Below are 25,010 nucleotides of genomic sequence, written 5' to 3'. Positions count from 1 at the left end.
GGATCAGTAACCAGGGGACACAAACTTAGGATAATTGGCTACATAACTGATAAAAGAGATGAGGAAAAGGTCTTTTCATGCAGTGAGTTGTTATGACCTGGGATGCATTGCCTGAAAGGGTGGTGGGTGCAGATTCCATTGTAACTATCAAAAATTAATTTGATACATACTTGAGAAGGAAAATAAATACAGGGATACGGGGAAAGGCCAGAGGAGGGACTGATTGGATACCTCTTTAAAAGAACTGGCACGGACACGATGGGCCAAATGGGCTGCTTTGCCTTGTTTGAATCTATGATTGGACAATAACGATAGCATGCAAATATAATGCTGAATATTTCTAAAAGTGTTTAAATTTCGATAGAATTTTTGCGTATATGACAAAAATATACATTTTACTTTACTTTTACTGCACTTCCAATGCAAACGCTATTGTAATCCTTGAAAAGATTAATGTTGCTCCATACTGGTCTCCCCATATAGAGAATACTGGACTATTGATTGTTAGATTTCTTTATTTTAACATGCTTTATACATATTTATTTCAATACAAATTGTTGACGACATAGTTGGCCACGTACTTAATGGCCAACATAGTTTCTTCACATGTCGGCTTGATTTGAGATTCAGGCAACATGAAGCCATATCTGCCAGTGTCACGGAGTTCAAAGGTGAAGGAATATTTAATGCCCAGATCATAGGCCCAGTCATCTGAACCTCCAGACGCAAGATCTGTACAAAGGCAGCGTACGAAACATTAGCATTGAGAAGATTTCAATCGGGCAATTTTGCATCTTCCACGCAGACAAAATCCTCAAATTAAAACCAGCAAGTACTAGAAATGCACAAGGGATCAATCTGTAGTCTGATGAGAGCAAAGTTAGCTTAATGTGCCAGGTAGAAATAAAGGGGCTAATATTAACACCATCTTCCCATCCACTGTGCTGACAGGCAGGAATGCTGTAGCTGGGAGGTAAAGATGGCAGGGGAGAGTATGCTCTGCATTCCTGATCTGTTTCCCACTCACCCTAGTTTACTGAAATCAGGCAGCCTAGCCCAGAGGATCAGCGGCCTGATTAAAACACGTTGGAATGTGATTTCACTATTTTAATTTCACGCTAACTGAGGGCCATAGAAACTTGTCAGTTGGCAGCATCCTTTTACAGGGGGCTGAGGAAGGTGTTCTTATTAGTTTTTAAAGGTTTCTTCAGGCCAGGAGGGAGAAGTGTTACTTCTTGGTCTTCAGGGCTAACTTGGGCCTCTCCTGTTCCACTCTTCTTGCACCCCTGCCAACAGTTCCCCCCACCCCACTGAGTGACCTAGCCAATCTCCCCTCCCTCACATTCCCCAATGCATACCATGCTGGGGAGTGTATTTATGGGTTTCCTGGCAGTGGTCTGACACCTGCCAATGTTGACATTGTCCCCACCATGTTCAGGTGAGAGCCCACGCCGAGACTTAAAAGACCTGGGAGTCAAAATATTCTGGGCCTCATGTCCCGGCGGGAGTGAGGAGTGGGGAGTGCAGGTGGTTTGACATCTGCTTCAGTCCCCACTACCCAATTCCTTGTCCAAGTTAAAATCATGGGTTTCATCTGTTCTCCATCAATGTGCTGTAAGGATTGGATTTAATTCCTTGCTTTGGGCCTATGGTTTTCTATAGAAGCACCAAAACAGCTGGTTCTTGCTGGTTTGAGACTTCTGTCCAACTGGCCTATCCTAATTAGAGTGGCACGGTTGATAGGTACAGTGAGGACTCAGAACTCATTTCTGAGGAGATTTCCAACATTTCCATTGTTTGAAGCATCCCCATGACCACAACTTGTATAGCACCTTCAATGTGTAAGCAAAAATCCCAAAAGCAATTCACTGTCAGAATAGATCAGGAAAGAGAAGCTGAGCAGTGGAGGAGGAGGTTAGGATAGGCGACTGATGGTTTGGATAGAAAGATGGGTTTAAAATGGAAGAGAAGCCAGTAAGAAGTGATAGGTTTAGGCAGGGTGTTCCAGAGAGTAGGGGCAAGGCAGCTGAAGGATGTGACAACATTGATAGAGTGAAAGAAAGAGGCTACACAAATAGCCAGAGTCAGAGGATTTAAGTGTGCAGGATTGGAGAACAGGCTGGAGGAGGCTGCAGAGATAAGATGGGGAAGGATTTACAAATGGGGATAGGGAGCTATTGTACATCCATTAAAGCACGGGTTAATAGACAAGTGGGACTTTGTACTCTCTGCTTCACTGTCAAATCTCTTCCTGACACGCCAGATTTCAAGACGTTCTGCCTCCTTGGCATGAGTTCTGCTGAAGGATTTCCCTTGAAGTGTTAAGCTGTTTATCTGTCTTAGAAATAGCCTGCCTTATTGTGCATTTTCAACATCAGAAGGTCACGACGATTTGTATTAATGTGGTACCTGATAACTGACTCCAAATGCTTCACACAGGGATATAATCGGAGAAAAACAGACTCTTAAGGGAAGGAAGGACATATCAGGAAGGGTGGTGATCAGAAACAAGCTCATGGAGGCGTGTTCTAAGAAAGTTTGTAAAGGAGGAGGAGAGGTTTGGGGTGTAATTTCCAGACTTTGGGATATCGACAGGCATTCATTTTATATGAATATTATTAACAAATAATTTTCTTGTTTAAAATGGTGAATAAATGTAGAAAGAAAGCAAAGGCTTACATATGGTGGTAGCTCCAGGACCATAGGTGTATTGTGTTCCATAGAGGCTGGCCAGACTGCTAATTGCTCCTTTAGCAATGCTATTCTGGGACAGAGAATGTCAATGGGAAATGGTTATTCATCATTTCGAGAATGATCAAACACTAAACAAAGATTCCAGATCTGTTTCATAAGGAGCTTAGCAAAACTTAAGTTACAAGTGGTGATATAAGAACAGCCATCACCAGAGCTGAGATCTTCTTACTCATAAATGTGGGACAATCCCAGCATTGCAGTTGTGTAATGGGAATGTTTATATCCAGCTAAACAGATAAGTAGGTCCTCTAAATTAATGACTTATCTGGAAGATGGCACCCTCGAGAGTACAGCACTTCACTGGAGTCTCAGCTTGGAACACGTGCTCAAGTCCTGGAATGGGGGACAAACCCACAAATCAATGACTCAAAGCCGAGTCTACTATAGTGAGACTAGCCGACCACCAATGAAGTTCACAAAACGCTGCTCTTAAATGCATTTAAAATAATGATTATTTTAGAATTGCTTTTTAAAAAAAGTAGCTTTATTCCTATTGTGCCAGTTTCCCCTTATTCTTTTTATTTCCATTTTCTCCTTCCCATTTTCCTCTCGTGTTATGAAGGACTGTGAATCCAGCCGCCATTCTGTTACCTTGACCAAATGGTACAGCAAGCAATCAGGAAAGCAAGTGTCATGTTGGCTTTTATCGTAAGGAGATTGAAGTACACGAGTAATGAAGCCTTGTTACAATTGTAAGGGGCTTTGGTGAGACCACGCCTGAATAAAGTGTACAATGTTTGGTCTCCATATTTAAGGACCGGTATAGTTGCATTGGAGGCAGTATGGAGAAGGTTCACTAGCTTGGCCCCTGTGATGAGAGGGCTGTCCTATGATGAGAGGCTGAGTAAATTGGGTCTATATTCTCTGGAGTTAAAAATAAGGTGTCTCCCAGTTAAGATGGTGATAGAGAGGAATTTCTTCTCTCAGAGGATCGTTATTCTTTCAAACTCTGTTCCAACGAGAACACAGTGCAGGCTGGGTCTTTGAATATATTCAAAGCCGAGTTAGATGGATTTTTGATCTACATGGGAGTCAAGGGTTATGTTTGCAGGCAGGAAAGTGGAGTTAAGGCCACAATCAGATCAGCCATGATCTTATTGAATGGCAGAGCAGGCTCGAAGGGCTGAATAGCCTACTCCTGCTCCTATTTCTTATGACCTTATGGATCTGACGCATAAGACATCACCTGACCAAGCACCTGTTCCCAGGTGGTGCGTGAAGTCACCCGAGGTGTGTTGGCATCCGGCCTATCCGTATTCTCTATGGGAGGAAGCATCTTTATTCCTCAGAACTTCCTGATAACACTGGGGAAATGCATTGTGAAAAGAGAGACATGTACCCAAACTGAGGACCGAGCAGCCCACCTTCCACTGAAGCCAAATGTCACTCAGGGAATATAAATCGAAGTGTTAAATTCTGCCATGCATGGTATTACTGTCTGTGAAGTACTAATATGCTGAGACACATACCAGTTCATTATGATTTGGCACTAAGTCATAAGTGTAGGAGTAAGGGAAGAGACACATCTGAGAGTATGAGTGCATGGTGAGGTAAGCTTTGATGCTTTCTTTGTGGAGACGGATGAAGTTAGCAACAGCCTGGACTTCCTTCTCAGATTCTACTCGAGGACCACAGTATGTTTCAGAACAAGGGTTCGTTGAGGCACCTCCAGCTGCAGGACACAATGTAACAGTTAGCAGCAGTACATGCGATGGTCCCTATTTGTCCCTACTTTGTAATATAGCCCAAACACAAACAGAAAGCTTTGGGAGTGCACCACAGGTCAGTCAGCACCTATAAAGAGAAGAAAGATAGGCCAGCATTTTGTGCAAGACTTTTCTGAAGTTCAGGTTATAGTTGAAACATTAACCTTTTTTTTCACATAACCTCTGGCATTCCTGTTGATGGGAAGGGCTAGAGCTAGGGTAAGCAGACATACCGGTTGTAATAATGTACATGTTTAAGTCTTAGATTTCTTTACAGCCTTTTACTTTGGTTACTTCAGCGATGGTTACAGAGCTCAAAGATATCCTCTTATTCCCCCAGGCATCAGGGAGTGCACTGGAGTACTGGAGGGTGAGGGGATCTTCTCCAGTGTCTTCACTGTCTCAGTTACTTTTAGTGCTGAGATCACAGTGTTTACTCTGTATATGGGGTGACAGTGGGATTTTTTTTCAGTCTTTGCTTAAACATGATATTTCAATAAGGCCTAGAAGAGAGACATGTTGCCAAAGCTTTTTGCCTTGAACTCAATCAAGACCAGCACAAGAATGCCAAATTTCAAACGATCACAACAATCTATATTACAGGAGGAAAGGGTGCCGATTGGTTGGCAGGTCGAGTCTGATTGGCCAAGGTGTTGCCATGGAGAAAGCAATGGGGAACTATAGGTTCCCCAAGCTCTCTGATGAACGCAAGACAGAAAGCTTCAGTAAGATGTCTCTCTTTTCAGCAATATTCAAGTTCTGTACTACCAAGAGAATATTCCAATAAATAGGGGATGCATTTCTGAGGGGAATCTCCAGCTGGCGTCTGATGAAACTTTGGCAGAAGTGGTGCAGAATCTCCAGGAAAATGCCTTATATGGCATTTGTTGAATATATGAGGTGAATTTCTTTATAGCCAAACACTATTAGCTTGGTTTGACAAAGTGCTTAGGGATAGAAAATCCTTTTGCGTTCTGGGCAATATTGTGTCAACTGCCCATTTAAATCCCCTCCTGATATTTAGTTCCATTAATATCGATAGAACAAGAATCAAATGGACATATAACAGGTGGCCAATAAGACATCGCAGGTTCAGCATTATTTCCCAAGATGAATGTTTATCCCCATGATTCTGTTTTTAAAATTCTTGCAAAAAGGTAGAGGAAATATACCTGTTCCATTTATCTACATGTTCGGGAATAACTCCTCTCAGCACCCTGCCACCACCAGCCTTTGCAACTAAAACAATTAGGAAAGTACTTACTGCACCAACCGGCATCCCAGTTTCTATTAGGGTCAACTCCGCGGCAACGACTGCCAGGAACCTTAGAGCGGGTTTTCCTCCACATGCGATTCTTTAGATAAATGAGTAACAAATGAGGGCATGTTATATACGTGTACAATGGACCTTCCACTTCCCAACATAACATCAGGGACTCCATGGTGGACACTTGTATATGGACTTGAAAAGAAAAATAAAATGCAGGGCTATGGGACAAAAGTGGGGGCGGGGGTGGAGTGGGGGGTGTGAGATGAGCTTAATAAAATTGCACTTTCAAAAAGCGTGCACAGGCATGATGGGCTGAATGTCCTCAATCTGTGCTGTAAGATTCTATGTGTGACTCTATGGTAATGGGAATCAATGGAGCACCCAGGCTTTGCATTCTTCGTGTGAGAACGGAGATAAATGCAACGCAAATAACAAAAGCCAAGTTTATTGCTTATTGTCTGGTTTACCTCAGATAGGGAAAGATTTTTGCGCATTGACATTAACCAGCACAGGTTGTGACAGATAGTGGAGGTTCTATTGCCCAGGTCTAGAGAGAGCATTTGAATCTTAAGCACATTCATCGTATATCTGCTGTGAATGTGCACAGAAAGCAATGAGAACTTACAAGAGGCGGTGTTTGTGTGCGTCTGTGTGCATGTGTGCGTGATCTCAGAGATTGGGTCGGAAAGTCCCAGCTCTCTGAAAACATCCTAAGCTACAGAAATCCCAGGGCAACACACAAGGGGTAAGCATTTGGAGCAACTGGTCTTTGCCCTTTTTTCTGACCTTTGCACTCGGGGAAATGAGCACTCCTCGGGGCACAGGTCAGGATCTATCTTGAGATTTTAAACCAAACTTGCTGAAAAGGTTTTGATTTCAAACTTCTTTGCTTCCTCTCTCTATCTCTCCTTCCCATGGCTAGTATGCCCAGAGAACAAATCAAAACAAAATCAGTGATTTACTTTTCAAGGAACAATGGATAGGATGTAGAACGAATCCCCCAAAGTCTGGTATTAAACCTGGAAAATCCTCTAAATGTATGGAATGGACATTGAATTGTTCAGTCACCATAGAGCAATATATTTAATTACAAATTAATCAATTCAAACTTTTAGAATCCCATAAGAATAAAAGTAAATTTAATCAATCATTATATAAGTGACCTTGAGAAACTTTCCACAACGGCTCCACTAATACAGGGAACTCATTTGTAACTGGATCATGCTAAGTACTGATATACCAAAACACTAATATACTACTAGCATACACCAATACAGGTCGAATGTCCTTTATCCATAACCCTTGGGGCCAATTGTGTTTTGGAATTCAGATATTTTCATTTATCAGATCTACAGTATATAGACCTACTTACACACAATAGCTTATGCCTAGGCTAGTTATAGCCTACAACTTTTTTTTTTCTATTCGTTAATGGGATGTGGGCAACACTGGCATTTATTGCCCTTGAGAAAGTAGTGGTGAGTTGCCTTCTTGAACTACTGCAGTCCATGTGGTACACCCACAGTGCTGTTAGACCATTAGACTTTTTTTGTGGTTTGATACAACTGAATGGCTTGCTAATTACATTTAAGAGTCAGCCATGTTGCTGTGGGTCTGGAGTCTCATGTAGAGCAAGACTCCCATTAGGGGACTGGATGAGACAATTGAAAATGATTTCATAGTCATCCTTAGACTTTTAATTCCAGATTTCTAGTGCTCTTGTGGGATTTGAAATTGGGTTCCTGAAACATTACTCTGGGTTACTAGCCCAGTGATAATACCACTACAGCATCACCTCCCCTAGAATACTAGGTTGTTTCTCCTTTTGCCAACTCTCACACACCCTACTTCTTACTTATTACACCTGTAATATAATATCGCATTGCTATATTAACATACTAACATAACTGACTGCATAGCCATTCAAAACAACATTCAGTTTCTGGACATGTTTGGTTTTCAGATGTATGAATAAAGGCTATTCGACCTGTAGATTGCACCATTTTAAAAAAAATACTGTGAAAACATTAGTACCTACATTAGACCAAGTGAAGGAGTAGCCATCAACATTAATGACTGGCACAACAAAGAAGTCCATGGTATCCAGAACATTGGTAATGATGGGATCAGATCCATAGGTGGCAATAGCCTAGAGGGATCAAAAGCAGCTCTTACACTAAATAGAACTTTAATTCAAGAACATAGGATTTGCAAGCTTAGTTGTTACATAGATGCACCGTTTGGATTTTCTCCCAATAAATTATGATTTCACTCCAGCAGCTAATTTCCCTTTTTTAAGTAAACAATTAGCATGGTCCGTGAAAATAAGAGCAATTGTGCTATTTAAGATTTTGAATACTGTGAAGTAAAATGTTAATCACTTGAATTAATGATACATGGATATTTTAAAATGCTGTTCTTCATTGTGCATTCAGACTCATGCATGGGAGGATTGATAGGGCTGTGTTCAGGCCCATGCATGGTGATCTTTCAGTAGGTCCATGCATAGGCTGTTTTCAGACCATGCATGGTAGGATAGATAAGGCTGTGTTCAGACATGTGTGACCTAACTAGTGTAATCTGGAAAATCATTCAATTTGAAGATTTTTAAATTTTGAATTAAAGGACTATCCAGGATTCTTCAGCCTTTTCGAAAACTACATAGAAAGATCCCAATACTGCAGGGGATGAAAAGTTCACAACAATGTATTTTTTGGCAGTGGGGTTAAGTTATTTAGTGTTTAACCTTTTGAAGTTTTCAGCAATAGATGCGACTGTAATTAGATAGAAAAACAGAATATTGCATTGAAATAACCCTCTAATAAACATGCCAAAGTACAATGAAGCTGTCACTGATCACCTTATGTTCATCTGGATGCATACCTAGCAGAGCATCTAGTTAACAATGCTAGCCCATAGCAATGTGACTTTTGATACAACTTGACGCAAAATGACAGACTTAGAAATATCAAATTATATAGGAGTTGGAATTTGTAATTCTTTTAAAATAATCTATAATAAAATGCAATTATTTTAAGTTTTGAAGAAGGGTCATACAGACTCGAAAGGTTAGCTCTGTTTCTCTCTCCACAGATGCTGCTAGACCTGCTGAGTTTTTCCAGCATTTTATGTTTTGTTTCAGATTTCCAGTATCCGCAGTATTTTGCTTTTATAACAAAATGTAAATATTATAAGTTTTGCGCTAACCTCTTTCACAAACCACTGGCAAAACGCTGGAGAAATCCACTCTCGAGCATGCATTCCACAGTCCATGAAGATCGCAGGTTTAGGCTGACCTGTTTTCTTGCCAATCTTTAACAGAAGAGTAAAATAAATAACTAAAAACAGTTTTCAGACAACCGGACTGTAGCAAACCATGCTCACACTCCATTCAAGTCAATGCAGCAGATCCACTTAGGTCACTTTAGCCTTCCCCTTCCTCAGCTTCAAGCAAACATTCTTATTATCTTCCTCTGATTATATAAGCAGTCACACCATTTCATTTTTTAAATGCTTCAGTCAAAGTCACATTATCTCGGGAATATATTCCATAAATTGGCCACTGTAAGTCCTCAAGTTGCATTTAGCTCAAGGTGTCCTTTAATTAGATCAGTTATGCTAGTCCGCTTTTCCTGGTCAATACAGAATGAGTGGGCTGCTTTTCTTTATGATTTTTTTAAACAACTTCGATTATGTCTTTTTCAACCCATGAGACCAGATTAAGTTTCCTTAAGCTCTTACATAAATTTTCTTCCATGAAAATGCCCATTGCAATAATTCCAAATACCTTGATGACATAGATTGGCCGTCCTTCATAGCTGGTTCCAATCTCCGTAAAAGACATTAGGTTTGAGTGACTGGCAACGGTGCTGGCAATCCAAGCGTTGATCTGTTCCAGGTAAAAAATAACATCTTAAAATGTGACGACAAATGATGATTTGGTAAGGCAATCCTCAACACTCACCATCCAACACCCCAAGTGCCCTTCAAAAATTAAGTAACTCTGGAATTTAGAAAAAACTAGCATCAGAAATGGTGACGGTGAAACTACCAGATTATCGGTAAAAACCCATCAGTTTTGTCAATGTCTATTAGGGAAGGAAACTGGCCGCCTAATCTGGTCTGACCTATATGAGACTCCAGGTCCACAGCAATGTGGTGGGCTCTTAGCAGGCTACCCAGTGTACCCAGAAGGCAGTCCACAATGACTTTCTCAAGAGTAATTAGGAATGGTTGGCCTTAGCCAAAAATGATGTCCATATCCCATAAATGAATTAAAATAAATGCATCTGAGTTGGTTCAGTGGTAGCACTCTCACTTCTGAGAAGTTTGTAGGCTCAAGGTCCATTCCAGAGATGTAAGTACATAGTCTAGGCTGGCACTTCTGTGCAGTCCTGAGGGAGTGCTGCTACTGGAGGCGATGTCTTTCAGATAAGGTGTTTAACTGAGTTATCTCCCTCTCACTATGATCTATGCTACCTAGAACACTGACAGCTTTATTTTACACTGTAGGATAAGTATGAATGTTGAGTGTATCAGGCCTTCTCAGGGACATCAATTTATTCACTCTAAAAGGGTCAATGTCTCTGCTTAAACAGAAGTGAGAGAAGTTTTGAACAAATCCTTAACAAGTTTGTTCTTTACTATTTTACTGTGTAAGTCTAAGATTATACTTAGTTCACTCTATGGTGAGGTAAAGCAATCATGTACTTTGTCATGTGTGTTAATAGTAATATAAAAGCACCAATCACTCATAAGGGATTGTGCAAACACACTGTGGGTTCATTTATTAACTCTAGACACATGTGTACATATATATATGGACAGAAAGCTTGAGGACATCAGAGTTGCAGTGCTGTACGTCTGTGTTCAGCTCCAGGCCGAAGTGAAACTGAAGCTGGATTACACGGCACACTTGTCAGGAAGATATAATAATTTGCGTTATGTTATTGGAATTTATTGTAAAGTGGAGGAATAGTGGTGTCTGTGTCTATGGGTGCGTGTGTGTGTTTGTGTGTGTGTGTGTGTGTGCACGCACACGTGCGTGGGACTTAATTGAATGTGAGGTGTAAAGAGAAGATTTGCATTTTTAAATAAACAAGACTAGCTTGAATTCAAAAGAGAGGGTGAAATGTTTCACCTAGCCAGGAGAAGTTAAGAAACAGTGTCTTTATTTTTCCCAAAGGTTACTGGTAACATTGGTGCTATGATAAATTTTTATTATTAGAGAAGCAAAGTGCAAAGACATAGTGAAGCAATGGAAATTTGCATTCAAAGGGGAAATCTGTATAAAGGAAATGAAGTTGTGTGTAGGAAAGAAGGAATTCTAAGATCTAACAAGTGTGAAAAGCCTCCAGCATATAATCCTCAAGCTGCTGTCTAAAGAAATTGAAGTTAAGAAAGCTCACTTTGAATTGGGTTGTTCAGGGTATCATGTTACTTTGCCTGGGTCTTTTAAAATACATGTGTTTTTATTGTTACCTTAACGGAAGTGTAACTGGGAGTAGCTTAATTAGGGGATTTTGAAGTTATCATAGTAGTAATTTGTAGATCAATGTATGTGCTTAAAATCATTTCTTCTATTAATAAAGGTTTAATTTAGTTTTGTAAGAAACCTATAAGACTTCCTGGCCTTATTTTTACTGAATTCAAAGCCCACATCTCAAAATAAGTAGAAATTGCAAATAGTTGTGGCAGCTGATTCAAGTTTCCCTCCGGGATTTGGGGAGCTTGGCATTTACCATGTGCCTGCCGTAACATACTTCCCTTAAAGTGATAGCATGCTGCTATCCCTTAAAGGCATTTTACAACATACTTCATACAACACTAACGTGGAAAACCATCCCAAGGCACCTCAGAGAGGTGTAATCAAAAGTAAATGAATGCCTACCTAGAGAAGTAAATTCTAGGGAGTGTTACCACAAAATTGATCAAGCGTGTGGGTTTTAAGGCAGCTTTAGAAGAAATGGAGAAGGTGAGGAGAAAAGACAAGCCCTAAGTGTGGTAATGGGTGGGGAAAAACATGTTTTGCTTGCTGGCTGCAATGGTGGGTTTTAATGCCGTATTGTCCCAATCCTGCCTCACTAATCATGCATTCCCGGGAAACACGTCATTTCGCTGGTGGGCAGCCTCCAATTTGCCCACCATGCTGTCATCTCGCCACTTCCTCAGGCCAGGTGCCATATTTAAAGTGCAGCCACGCGCACACCTCTCAGTGCTTTCAGCCCAGGGCTGCTGCACAGAAGACATGGCCCCGAAAGGCAAGATGACTGCAGCCTCCCACCCCCCGATTCAGTGACGCATCCCTGGGACGCCTTCTGGACACTGTTGGAGCCCTCCTCTACCCTTGCTCTGTCTGCAAGAGGTCCATGAGTGTCACCACTCCGGCTTGGGAGGCGGTGGCAGTGGTGGTCAGTACCAACGCTGCACACAAGAGGTTCGCCATCCAGTGCAGAAAGAGGATGAATGATCTAATCCGTGTGCCAGGGTAAGGCAACCATCTCATCACTCTAAACTCACACACTCACAAGCCCATCACACATTCACTGGCATCTCACTCACTGCCAGCTCAAGGGACATCACCACTCACTCTCTCACACACATCCTCACATCTGGGCTCATCTCCTCTGGGGACTGACTCCTCAGCCCTCACCATGTTGAGGCTACTTGCACAGGTCAACATGTGTCCCCACACACACCCTTCCCCAGTAATGCCCTAACCCTGCAGCCTCTTCCCTTGCCTGAGGCCATTTCTCCCCCTTCGCAAAGCAAGCCCTAGCCCTGCAGCCATTGAAAAGCCACCCCTGCCTTACTGTTGGTCCTGTACGTAGAGATCTGCCTGTGGGCACCCCCTAAAAGTGATGCGGTGCTACCTGCGAAACCTGGCGCTGATGACCGCGAGTGCTGCCCAAAGCAAGGTAGGCAAACAAACCTCAAAGTCCCGAGCAAAGTGCAGCTCACCAGGGCATCTTGCTTATATTCCATTGTGAAACACATCAGTGTGCAATCACGCTGAAATGCCCAGATGATCCAGCATGAGGAGATGACTCCAGTGAGCTGAGCTTTTTATAATATGCAGATGTATTATAATGAAGTTCCTGACATGCGGCGGTGGGAAACATGGCCCGCTATTGATGGGGGGAGTGGAAGATAGCAAACTGGTTTCACATGAAACTGATTTTCGGCCTTCCTGCCATATTGTCTGCTCATGCCCACCATGATGCCTGACGCCAGCGGGCACAGAAAATTCCACCCATCGGCTACAAATTTCAGAGCGTGGGGTGTAATGAAGACATGGCCACCGATTGTGAGGAAAGGGGGGAGGGGTGATGCACCGAAGACTAGAGTTGAGGGACCTGAGTTTGGAGAGCCGGATTGTAGGACTAGGGGGAGCCTATAGCGATGAAACCATGACGGGATTAAACACATGAGAATTTTGAATTGGAGGTGCTGGTGAACCAGCAGCAAATGTAGGACAGGAGCAACATGTGAGAATGACTTGGTTCAGGTTAGATTGAAGGCAGGTGGAAAGAAAACTATGTCTAACATCAGGCCCTGATTCTTCTGGCCAACAAGGAAACTATAAAACATTTAAAAGAACTTCCCTTGTGGGCTCTGTTTTGGGTCCAGGATTCAATTTCTCTGGCATTCAGTGTAAATCACATAATTGCATCTAAAATCACATTTGGCTCCTATTTGCATGGCAGAGCTTTAATGTTTAATTTATATGAGGCCCTTGGATGCATGTAGAGTGCATCCCACGTACCTCCCAAAACCTGGGAGTTCAACAATGGCCAGAATGCCAGTGCAGCAGGAAGAAGGAGTTAAGGACTCTGTCCTACTTCAGTCCTTTCTCCGCATGTCCCATTCTCATTGAATGCCAATAGTTAAAGTTGGGTTTTAACAATTAAAAAGCACCATCCTCCCAACATGTCCCAATGTATATCACATGCAATATTTGACAGTGCACTCACCACTGTAATGTTGCAAGTGGGAAAGGTACTTCTCATACAACAGTTCAATGCTGTAATACTCTGTTGCACTGTAGCCTCCAATAAAATTAGTTCTGTCTTTCCCCAGTGTTGGATCCAATTGTCCACGCTATCATACCAGCTGCTGTAAGAATCCCGCTTTCCCTTTATCCTAACTGTCTATCTCAGCAACAGTTACTCTCAACCTAACCAAAACAAGGACATGGTCGTAGAGCAGAGGAGGGGCGATGTATCTTTGGAAGGTAGGACGAAGGCATTACCGTATCCATGTGATTGTACTTCAAGTAGCTGTGCGCATTGGTTGAACGCTCCTTATTGTCAAGTTGTTGTTCAATGACTGTCTGAAGATCTTCAATTAAAACTCTGGATGGAAGGAAGAAGGTGGGGGTGGGGGGGGAAAGAAACACGAAATGTTACACTTGTGACTGGCATCGGTATAAGCAGCTGGACACTACCTTGCGAGCGGAAACATCGGAGGCTTTGACAAACCGTACTCATATTCCAGTCCACTCTTCTCCAGCAGATCTTCAGTCTTTGCAACGTCCTGAGCACTGACTCGGAAATCCACATCCACGTTTACAGCCACTTGATCAATGGAATCGGGTCGCCATAAATCCACCTGGATTGGATGGGAGAGAACGGGAGAGCTACTTTAGTCAGTGGGTTCGAGGGGAACTTTTGGGGGATATGTTGATAGCTCACGGGTGGGTGTCGAACCTTTGCAAAGGAGGCCAGGCTTTTCACAAACCACACTGCCCGATCACTCGTAGGCTTCAGGCGAAACACTTTCTCCCTTTGCGAGAAAAAAAAAAGAAGCAGAGCAGAAATAATGAGCAGGAGCCAGTGAGTGAGACCCATTAACACGTACAAGCCTTTAATATTATAGGATGCACAGGAGAGAGAGGTCTGTTACCCATCGAATCGCTGCGTGCCAGGACCAGCCAGAACGGCTGAAATCAGCCCGAGGAGACAAAGTAATTTCATTGTCAAACGAGCAGAGAGATGGACTCAATGCTGCTTTTTATATGCTGGAGTTACACTATCGCTGACAGCAGAGGCGTGTCTAGTCGTTTATCATTTGCTGATATAGTAGGATTTATGACTTTAATGACCTTGAGGGCGCCTTCTCTCTAGATTCAACCTCCCTAATCATTTGCAAAAGGAAAAAAATACCTGGAAAAAAAACTCAGCAGGTCTGGCAGCATCTGCGGAGAGGAACACAGTTAACGTTTCGAGTCCGTATGTCTCTTCAACAGAACTAAGTAAAAATAGAAAAAAGGTGAAATACAAGCTGGTTTAAGTGGGGGGACAGGTAGAGCTGGGCCAGTGATAGGTGGACTATCAGGTTAACTGTGCCCCTCTCCGCAGATGCTGCCAGACCTGCTGAGTTTTTCCCAGGTATTTTTGTTTTTGTTTCAGTGATAGGTGGAGATAGCCAAAAGGTGTAATAGACAAAAGGTCAAAGAGGTGTTGAAGATGGTGATATTATCTAAGGAATGTGCTAATTAAGGGTAGAAAACAGGACAAGCAAGGTACAGATAGCCCTAGTGGGGGGTGGGGGTGGGGTGAATCATTGTAATGGGATAAAAATTGGCACCTCCACAAACACAATTTCATCAGCCACTGCCTGGGTGGCCCATTCCACACACACACACACACAGAGAATCAGATGGATGCACCTTGTAGACCATAAGACCATAAGACATAGGAGCAGAAATTAGGCCAGTTGGCCCATCGAGTCTGCTCTGCCATTCAATCATGGCTGATAAGTTTCTCAACCCCATTCTCCCACCTTCACCCCGTAACCTTTGATGCCCTTACCAATCAAGAACCTATCTATCTCAGTCTTAAATACACTCAATGACCTGGCCTCCACAGCCTTCTGTGGCAATGAATTCCATAGATTCACCACTCTCTGGCTAAAGAAGTTACTCCTCATCTCTGTTCTAAAAGGTCTTCCCTTTACTCTGAGGCTGTGCCCTCGGGTCCCAGTCTCTCCTACTAATGGAAACATCTTCCCCACGTCCACTCTATCTAGGCCTTTCAGTATTCTGTAAGTTTCAATCAGATCCCCCCTCATCCTTCTAAACTCCATCGAGTATAGACGCAGAATCCTCAAACGTTCCTCATATGTTAAACCTTTCATTCCTGGGAACGTGAACCTCCTCTGGAACCTCTCTAGGGCCAGCGCATCCTTCCTGAGATACGGGGCCCAAAATTGCTCACAATATTCTAAATGTGGTCTGACCAGAGCCTTATGAAGCCTCAGCAGCACATCCCTGCTTTTATATTCTAGTCCTCTCGAAATAAATGCCAACATTGCATTTGCCTTCCTAACTACCGACTCAACCTGCAAGTTAACCTTAAGAGAATCCTGGACTAGGACTCCCAAGTCCCTTTGCACTCCAGATTTCTGAATTCTCTCCCCATTTAGAAAATAGTCTATGCCTCTATTCTTCCTACCAAAGTGCATGACCTCACACTTCCCAACGTTGTGTTCCATCTGCCACTTCCTTGCCCATTCTCCTAACCTGTCCAAATCCTTCTGCAGTCTCCCCGCCTCCTCAATACTACCTGTCTCTCCACCTATCTTTGTGTCATCTGCAAAGTTAGCCATGAAGTTCCTTCATCTAGATCATTAATGTATAAAGTGAAAAGTTGTAGTCCTAACACTGACCCCTGCGTAACTCCACTAGTCACCGGCCGCCATCCTGAGAAGGACCCCTTATCCCCACTGTCTGCCTCCTGCCAGACAACCAATCTTCTATCCATGCTAGTACCTTGCCTCTAACACCATAGGCTCTTATCTTACTGAGCAGCCTCCTGTGCAGCACCTTGTCAAAGGCCTTCAGGAAGTCCAAGTAGATAACATCCATTGGCTCTCCTTTGTCTATCCTACTCGTTACCTCCTCAAAGAATCCTAACAGATTTGTCAGGCATGACATCCCCTTGATGAAACCATGCTGACTTTGCCTTGTTTTATCATGCACTTCCAAGTATTTTGAAATCTCATCCTTAATAATGGACTCTAAAATCTTACCAACGACCGAGGTCAGTCTAATTGGCCTGTAATTTCCCGTCTTTTGCCTCACTCCCTTCTTAAACAGGGGGGGGTTACGTTAGCGATTTTCCAGTCCTCAGGGACCCTCCCTGACTCTAGTGATTCCTGAAAGATCACCACTAACGCCTCCACTATTTCTTCAGCTATCTCCTTCAGAACTCTGGGGTGTAATCCATCTGTTTCAGGGGATTTATCCACCTTCAGACCTTTCAGTTTTCCTAGCACCTTCTCCTTGGTAATGGCCACCATACTCACCTCTGCCCCCCCGACTCTCTTGAACTTTGGGGATGTTACTCGTGTCTTCCACTGTGAAGACTGATGCAAAGTACCTATTCAGTTCCTCTGCCATTTCTTTGTTCCCCACTACTACTTCTCTAGCGTCATTTTCCAGCGGCCCAATGTCCACTTTTGCCTCTCTCTTACCCTTTATATATCTAAAAAAACTCTTGCAATCTTCTTTTATATTACTGGCTAGTTTACCCTCATATTTAATCTTCTCCCTCCTTATTTCTTTTTTAGTTGTCCTCTGTTGGTCATTGTAGGCTTCCCAATTCCCTGGTTTCCCACTGCACTTCGCCGCATTGTATGCTTTCTCTTTAGCTTTAATGCTGTCCCTGAATTCCCTTGTCAGCCATGGTTGCCTCGTCCTCCCTTTAGCATGCTTCTTCTTCCTAGGGATGAATTTTTGCTGTGTCTCCCAAATTACTCCCAGAAACTCCTGCCATTGCTGTTCCACTGTCTTTCCTGCTAGGCTCATCTCCCAGTCAATCTGGCCAGCTCCTCCCTCACGCCTCTGTAGTTGCCTTTATTCAACTGTAATACCGTTACATCTGATTCCAGCTTTTTCCTCTCAAATTGCAGGGTAAATTCTAGCATATTATGGTCACTTCCTCCTAAGGGTTCCTTGACCTTAAGCTCCCTTATCAAATTTGCCTCATTACACATCACTAAATCTAGAATTGCCTGTTCCCTAGTGGGCTCCACCACAAGCTGCTCCAAAAAGCCATCTCGTAGACATTCCACAAATTCCTTTTCTTGGGATCCACTACCAGCCTGATTTTCCCAGTCTACCTGCATATTGAAATCCCCCATGATCACTGTAACTTTGCCTTTCTTACACGCCTTTTCTATCTCCTGGTGTAACTTGTGCCCCACATCCTGACTACTGTTCGGAGGCCTGTACATAACTCCCATTATGGTTTTTTTACCTTTGCGGTTCCTCAACTCTACCCACACAGATTCTACATCATCTGAGCCTACGTCATTTCTTGCTATCGATTTAATTTCATTTCTTACTAACAAAGCAACTCCACCCCCTTTGCCAACCTGCCTATCTTTTCGATAGGATGTATATCCTTGGCTATTTAGCTCCCAGTCCTGATCCCCTTGCAGCCATGTCTCCATATGATGCCCACCACATCATACCTGCCAATTTCAATCTGTGCCACAAGCTCATTTACTTTATTTCGTATACTGCGTGCATTCAGATAAAACACCGTCAGTCCTCTATTTCCTGTCTCCTTTCTCATTGTCGTCCCTTTATCTGATGTGCTTGAAGTTAGATTCCTAGCCCTTTCCAAACACTCTGTCCTATTTTGTGTTCTGGGGACTTTAATAGCCTCTCCTGGGCTCTCCTTTCTTTTCAGTTTTTTCATAATTTTCCATGAAGTTGAATCCACCCCCCCACATGCTAACCTGCTGCTTTGTTTCCCATTAGTCATACTTCTTGGAGTTTTACCCTTGCCTCCTCCCTCACTTTCTAGTTTAAAGTCCTGTTGACCACCCTATTTACCCTTTTCGCTAGAACATTGGTCCCAGATCGGTTCAGGTGGAGACCGTCCCAACAGTACAGATCCCTCCTGTTCCAATACTGATGCCAGTGCCCCACGAAATGGAACCCCTCTTTCCCGCACCACTCCTTTAGCCACGTGTTTACTTCCCTTATTCTCACGTCCCTCTGCCAATTTGCACGTGGCTCGGGTAGTAATCCGGAGATTATAACCCTTGAGGACCTGTTCTTTAGTTTAGTTCCTAGTTCCTGATAATCCCCAAACAGGTCCTCTTTCCTAGTCTTACCTATGTTATTTGTCCCGACGTGGACCACAACAACTGGATTCTCCCCCTTCCTCTCCAATATCCTTTCAAGCCGGTCAGAGATGTCCCTCACCCTGGCACCGGGCAGGCAACATACCATGCGGGACTCTCGATCCTGCTTACAAAGGAAGCTATCAATTCCCCTAATTATAGAATCCCCTACAACTACCACTTGTCTTTTTGCTCCCCCTCTTGAATGGCCTCCTGTGCCACGGTGCCGTGGTCAGCTGGCTCATCCTCCCTACAGCCCTGTTCCTCATCCACACAGGGAGCAAGAACCTTGTACCTGTTGGACAAGGTCAAGAGCTGAGGCTCCTCTGTTCCTGAACACAGGATCCCTCTATCTGCCTCACTTGCAGTCACACCCTGCTGACCCTGACCACTGACCGAACTTGAGGTACTTAATCTCCTGGGTGTGACCGCCTCCTGAAACAAAACATCCAGGTAACTCTCCCCCTCCCAGATGTGCCGCAGCGTCTGGAGCTCGGACTCCAGCTCATCAATTCTGAGCCGGAGTTCCTCCAGCAACCAACACTTGCTGCAGATGTGGTCACTGTGTCTCGCAATGGGATCTGCCAGCTCCCACATCATACAGCTACAGCACATCACCTGCCCAGCCATCTCGACTTAGATAATTAATTTATTAATTAGCTTTGCAGTGTTTTTTTTTTCAAATTTGGTGCAGATTTCCAACAACCAATCAGGTCACAGCTTTCCTGTAATTTAATTTTTTCAGTTTTGGCCTCAGTTACTCTGTGCCCCAAGGTCACCACTCCGGTGCTCCTCTCTCTGAGTCTGCTCCCTGGAGAAAATGCCATGAATCCCCGAGGTATGCTAGATTTATACTCACCGCTCTGGTGCTCCTCCCTCCGAGTCTGCTCCCAGGATTTACTCACCAATCAGCTGCTTCTTAAGCTGTCTGGTTGCCTTTTGAATGGATCTTGTGACAAGACTGCTCCACACATGAGTTCAGTCAAGGATTCAAGGCTGAGAAACTGGGATCCAAATGTACAGACTGTTGGCAAGATTCACCAGCCTTAGAAAGTGTCTCTGACTACAAGTTCAACTTTTGTTTGCCTACTCGCAGACTGCAGGTTGCAAAAGCTTCGTAGAATCTTAGAGCCTAGAGGTAATATGACACTTCGATAAAAGTTATCCAATTAGCCTCACTCCCCTGCTCTTTCGCCCTAGCCCTGTATTTTTATTTCCTTTTCAAGTATACATCTAATTCCCTTTTGAAAGTTATTATTAAATTGGTTTTCACCACCCTCGCAGATAGCATATTCCAGATCATAGCAACTTGCTGAGTAAAAAGGAATCTCTTGTCACCTCCCCTCTGGTTCTTCTGTAAGTCACTTTCAATCTATGTCCTTTGATTACTAACCCTTCAGCAAATGGAAATAAAATCATCCCTCATCATTTCCCATTTTCTTTAAAACAACAGGGGTGCAAATCTTTTTTAAGGTAACTAATCCTGATTCTGCTTTTACAAGCAGGGTACACACTTATCCAGTGTCTCTGTTGAAGAGAGCAAGTTCTCTCTCCTCCTTAAGGTTGTGTATGGTCCAAAAGCCTCTTCCATTTCAGTTAACCAATGTGGTATTCCCACCTGATCAAGCTAGCATGCGGAAGAGATCAGGACCAGGTGAGGTCCAAAGAGGTAAGTTTTTAAACTTATTTTTGTTTGAACATGGCCGCCACATGGGAGAGTTAAGGCCTCCTGAGTCCTGGGCTCCCTCCCTTCATGATTGTGAGTCCCTTCCGAAACCTCGTACAGATTCTGTTTCTTTATTCCCAGCAAACAACCACCTGCCATCCAACATTCCGCTCCCACCCATTGGACAGCTGAATGTTTGGGAAGTCCAGACTGAGACCCTTAATGGGTGTCCACAGGTGATGTTCAGCTGTCCAGTACAGCTGGTTCCCCAAACTCACGATGATCTCTAGGGCATCTCCATAGATGAGGGCGTGGAAAGCCCCTGGTATTGGGATTCTTGTCTTAGCTTTGTCCCTAGTCTTGGCAAAAAGAGATTTGGCCATTTGTTTCTTTGCTGTTTGTGGGGTCTTGCTATGTGCATATTGGCTACTGCATTTCCTACATTACAACAGTGACTTACATTTAAAAAGTACTCCACTGGCTGCAAAGCACTTTGGGATACCCTGAAGTCATGAAAGGTGGTATATAAATGCAATAAATCTAGTTTGGTTGGAAGAATAATAAAGCAAAATATTATTCAAATGGAGATCGAAAATGTGGTACAGAGGGATCTGGGTGTACATGAATCATAAAAAGTTAGCATGCAGGTACGGCAAGTAATTACAAAGGCAAATGGAGTGTTGGCTTTTATTGCAAGGGGAATGGAGTATATAAGTAGGGAAGATATATAAAGATTTTTTTTTAGATATATAAAGGGTAAGAGAGAGGCAAAAGTGGACACTGGGCTGCTGGAAAATGACGCTGGAGAAGTAGTAGTGGGGAACAAAGAAATGGCAGAGGAACTGAATAGGTACTTTGCGTCAGTCTTCACAGTGGAAGACACGAGTAACATCCCCAAAGTTCAAGAGAGTCGGGGGGGCAGAGGTGAGTATGGTGGCCATTACCAAGGAGAAGGTGCTAGGAAAACTGAAAGGTCTGAAGTTGGATAAATCACCTGGACCAGATGGATTACACCCCAGAGTTCTGAAGGAGATAGTTGAAGAGATAGTGGAGGCATTAGTGGTGATCTTTCAAGAATCACTAGAGTTAGGGAGGGTCCTAGAGGACTGGAAAATTGCTAATGTAATCCCCCTGTTTAAGAAGGGAGTGAGGCAAAAGACAAGAAATTACAGGCCGCTTAGCCTGACATCGGTCGTTGGTAAGATTTTAGAGTCCATTATTAAGGATGAGATTTCAAAATACTTGGAAGTGCATGGTAAAATTGGGCAAAGTCAGCATGGTTTCATCAAGGGGATGTCATGCCTGACAAATCTGTTAGAATTCTTTAAGGAGGTAACGAGTAGGTTAGACAAAGGAGAGCCAGTGGATGTTATCTACTTGGACTTCCAGAAGGCATTTGACAAGGTGCCGCACAGGAGGCTGCTCAGTAAGATAAGAGCCCATGGCGTTAGAGGCAAGGTACTAGCATGGATAGAAGATTGGCTGTCTGGCAGGAGGCAGAGAGTGGGGATAAGGGGGTCCTTCTCAGGATGGCGGCCGGTGACTAGTGGAGTTCCACAGGGGTCAGTGTTAGGACCACAACTTTTCACTTTATACATTAATGATCTAGATGAAGGAACTGAGGGCATCCTGGCTAAGTTTGCAGATGATACAAAGATAGGTGGAGGGACAGGTAGTATTGAGGAGGTGGGGAGACTGCAGAAGGATTTGGACAGGTTAGGAGAATGGGCAAAGAAGTGGCAGATGGAATACAACGTTGGGAAGTGTGAGGTCTTGCACTTTGGTAGGAAGAATAGAGGCATAGACTATTTTCTAAATGGGGAGAGAATTCAGAAATCTGGAGTGCAAAGGGACTTGGGAGTCCTAGTCCAGGATTCTCTTAAGGTTAACTTGCAGGTTGAGTCGGTAGTTAGGAAGGCAAATGCAATGTTGGCATTTATTTTGAGAGGACTAGAATATAAAAGCAGGGATGTGCTGCTGAGGCTTTATAAGGCTCTGGTCAGACCACATTTAGAATATTGTGAGCAATTTTGGGCCCCGTATCTCAGGAAGGATGTTCTGGCCCTGGAGAGGGTCCAGAGGAGGTTCACGAGAACGATCCCAGGAATGAAAGGCTTAACATATGAGGAACGTTTGAGGACTCTGGGTCTATACTCGATGGAGTTTAGAAGGATGAGGGGGGATCTGATTGAAACTTACAGAATACTGAAAGGCCTGGATAGAGTGGACGTGGGGAAGATGTTTCCATTAGCAGGAGAGGCTAGGACCCGAGGGCACAGCCTCAGAATAAAGGGAAGACCTTTTAGAACAGAGATGAGGAGTAACTTCTTTAGCCAGAGAGTGGTGAATCTATGGAATTCATTGCCACAGAAGGCTGTGGAGGCCAGGTCTTTGAGTGTATTTAAGACCGAGATAGATAAGTTCTTGATTGTTAAGGGGATCAAAGGTTATGGGGAGAAGGCGGGAGAATGGGGTTGAGAAACCTATCAGCCATGATTGAATGGTGGAGCAGACTCGATGGGCCGAATAGCCTAATTTCTGCTCCTATGTCTTATGGTCTTATGGTCTTAAGTCTTGCTACAACAAACAAAAACAAAAAATGCTGGAAAAACTCAGCCGGTCTGACAGCGTCTGTAGAGAGAAAGACAGAGTTAACGTTTCAAGTCTGTATGACTCTTCTTCAGAGCTTTTTTCCAGCATTTTTTGTTTTCGTTTCAGATTTCCAGCATCTGCAGTATTTTGCCTTTATCAAAGTCTTGCTACAACTGTACAGGGCATTGGTGAGACCACATCTAGAGTACTGTGTACAGTTTTGATCTCTTTACTTAAGGAGGGATATATTTGCATTGGAGGAAATTCAGAGAAGGTTTACTAGGCTGATTCCTGGGATGACAGAGTTGTCTTTTGAGAAAGGTTGAGTAGGTTGGGACTATACTCATTGGAGTTTAGAAGGATGAGAGGTGATCTTATTAAAACGTATAAGATTCTGTAGGGGCTTGACAAGGTTGAATCTGAGGGCTTGTTTCCCCATGTGGAGAAATCTTGAACTAGGGGGCATAGTTTCAGAATAAGGAGCGGGCCATTTAAGACAGAGATGAGGAGGAATTTCTCCTCTCAGTGGGTTGTGAATCGTTGGAATTCTCTACCCCTGTAAACCATGGAGGCTGAGTCATTGAGTATGTTCAAGGCTGAGATAGACAAATTCTTGAACTACAGGGGACACGAGGGATTTGGGAAGAGGCAGGAAAGAGGAGTTGAGGCCACAATCACGTCAGTCATAATCTCATTGAATGGCGGAGCCGGCTTGATGGGCCAAATGGCCTACTGCTGCTCCGAGTTCTTATGTTCTTTCTTTCTACATGTAATACATGACTCAAATAATGGAGGCAGTTTACAATTATACATAATAATTAAAATAATTTATTCAAGATAACTAGCGATAATAGAGGAAACACTTTATTTCAAAGCTGTGTGTTTTTAAAAATGCAACAGCAAATAGGACAGAAGCAATAAATTATCATGCACAGCAAGAATTTACACAAGTTGAAATGTTCTACATTTTAATTGCTAAAAGTTGATAAACTGCACTGAATAAAGTTCTATCAGTTGATTTCCTGGATGGAGGAGTAGTCGCAGCAAACACAATGACTTATTTATTGACACAATGACATGCAACTTTGGCTGTCTCCCCCTCTTTCAGGGTCAAAGCAGTGATCCCCCGGTCTCAGTCAGGAGCTTTGCTCAGGAAGAATGTGGGTTGAAGAATTGACCTTTACAGGCGGCCTCCTCACACAATGGGTTTGAGCGAGCAATTCGATTGACGAGACAGGCTAATGAATTAGCTCATTATTTACAGCCTCCTAGGCAGAGAAAGATTAAAGCCCAACTCATCTGCATTTTAACCGCATTTCATCTTCTCTCTACTGACAGAAGCAACACTGAGAAAAATGTTAATACTTTAAATGTGGTCGCAGAATTTCTAATTGTTATTGAGAACACTATGGCTTGAATTTGTTTGGCGTGTATGTCTCTTAAAAGCATGGTTCAGTAACAGAGGGTTAATTTGCTAATTTTTTTGTAACTGTTTTGCATGTTCTCTCCGCAAAGGCCTCAATGTCTGCTGATGCTTCATCCTGAGCCATTCTCATCAGTTGCCTCTCATTCTGAGGGGCAGGGTAAGAAGGCAGGTCCGAAGTCTCCCTCAGCTGGAATGGGAATCAAACCTGTGTTGTTGGTGTTATTCTGAACAGTTAACCAACTGTGCTAACCTGCCCCTATTGTAAGGGTGTAGTGTATGTTAAATTAGTAATCTTAAAATAAGGCATTTATTTGGGAAATAAATTGAACACGCCAGTGCGGGGGCGGGAAAGGGGGGATGGAGCAGTTGCTGGATCTGCACTTGGCAGTCTGGTTTTTGATTGAGTTTTCTTATTTTGAGGCCTTCTACACAGAGGAAACAGTGCCACACGAATAGTGG

The 25,010-nt window shown here is 43.3% G+C and overlaps 1 protein-coding gene across 1 annotated transcript; it reads right to left on the bottom strand.

Annotated features, from left to right (window-relative positions):
- Positions 1-497: 497 nt before the first annotated feature.
- Positions 498-14,736, bottom strand: cpb1 (carboxypeptidase B1 (tissue)). The gene is made up of 11 exons (XM_078564573.1): positions 14,635-14,736; positions 14,439-14,514; positions 14,216-14,340; positions 13,982-14,084; positions 9,518-9,619; positions 8,938-9,042; positions 7,769-7,879; positions 5,725-5,815; positions 4,224-4,426; positions 2,680-2,764; positions 498-732 (listed from the first exon to the last, which is right to left on the bottom strand). The coding sequence occupies exons 1-11, from the start codon at positions 14,703-14,705 to the stop codon at positions 545-547; spliced, it is 1,260 nt and encodes a 419-aa protein (XP_078420699.1). The 5' UTR covers positions 14,706-14,736; the 3' UTR covers positions 498-544.
- Between the last annotated feature and the right edge of the window lie 10,274 nt (positions 14,737-25,010).

This window comes from Cetorhinus maximus, chromosome 19, assembly GCF_964194155.1.
Source record: "Cetorhinus maximus chromosome 19, sCetMax3.hap1.1, whole genome shotgun sequence".
In the NCBI taxonomy this organism is placed as follows: Eukaryota; Metazoa; Chordata; class Chondrichthyes; order Lamniformes; family Cetorhinidae; genus Cetorhinus; species Cetorhinus maximus.
Note: the sequence above shows the minus strand (reverse complement) of the source record. Positions and strands in the feature narration are given on the sequence as shown.

Bases quoted from the DNA above. Each gene is read 5' to 3' on its own strand.
- cpb1 (XM_078564573.1), bottom strand. From the start codon at position 14,705: ATGAAATTACTTTGTCTCCTCGGGCTGATTTCAGCCGTTCTGGCTGGT. The intron at 14,515-14,634 runs GTAACAGACCTC...TTTCTCGCAAAG, and splicing joins GGCACGCAGCGATTCGATGG to GGAGAAAGTGTTTCGCCTGA. The intron at 7,880-8,937 runs GTTAGCGCAAAA...TGATCCCTCTAG, and splicing joins GCCAGTGGTTTGTGAAAGAG to GCTATTGCCACCTATGGATC.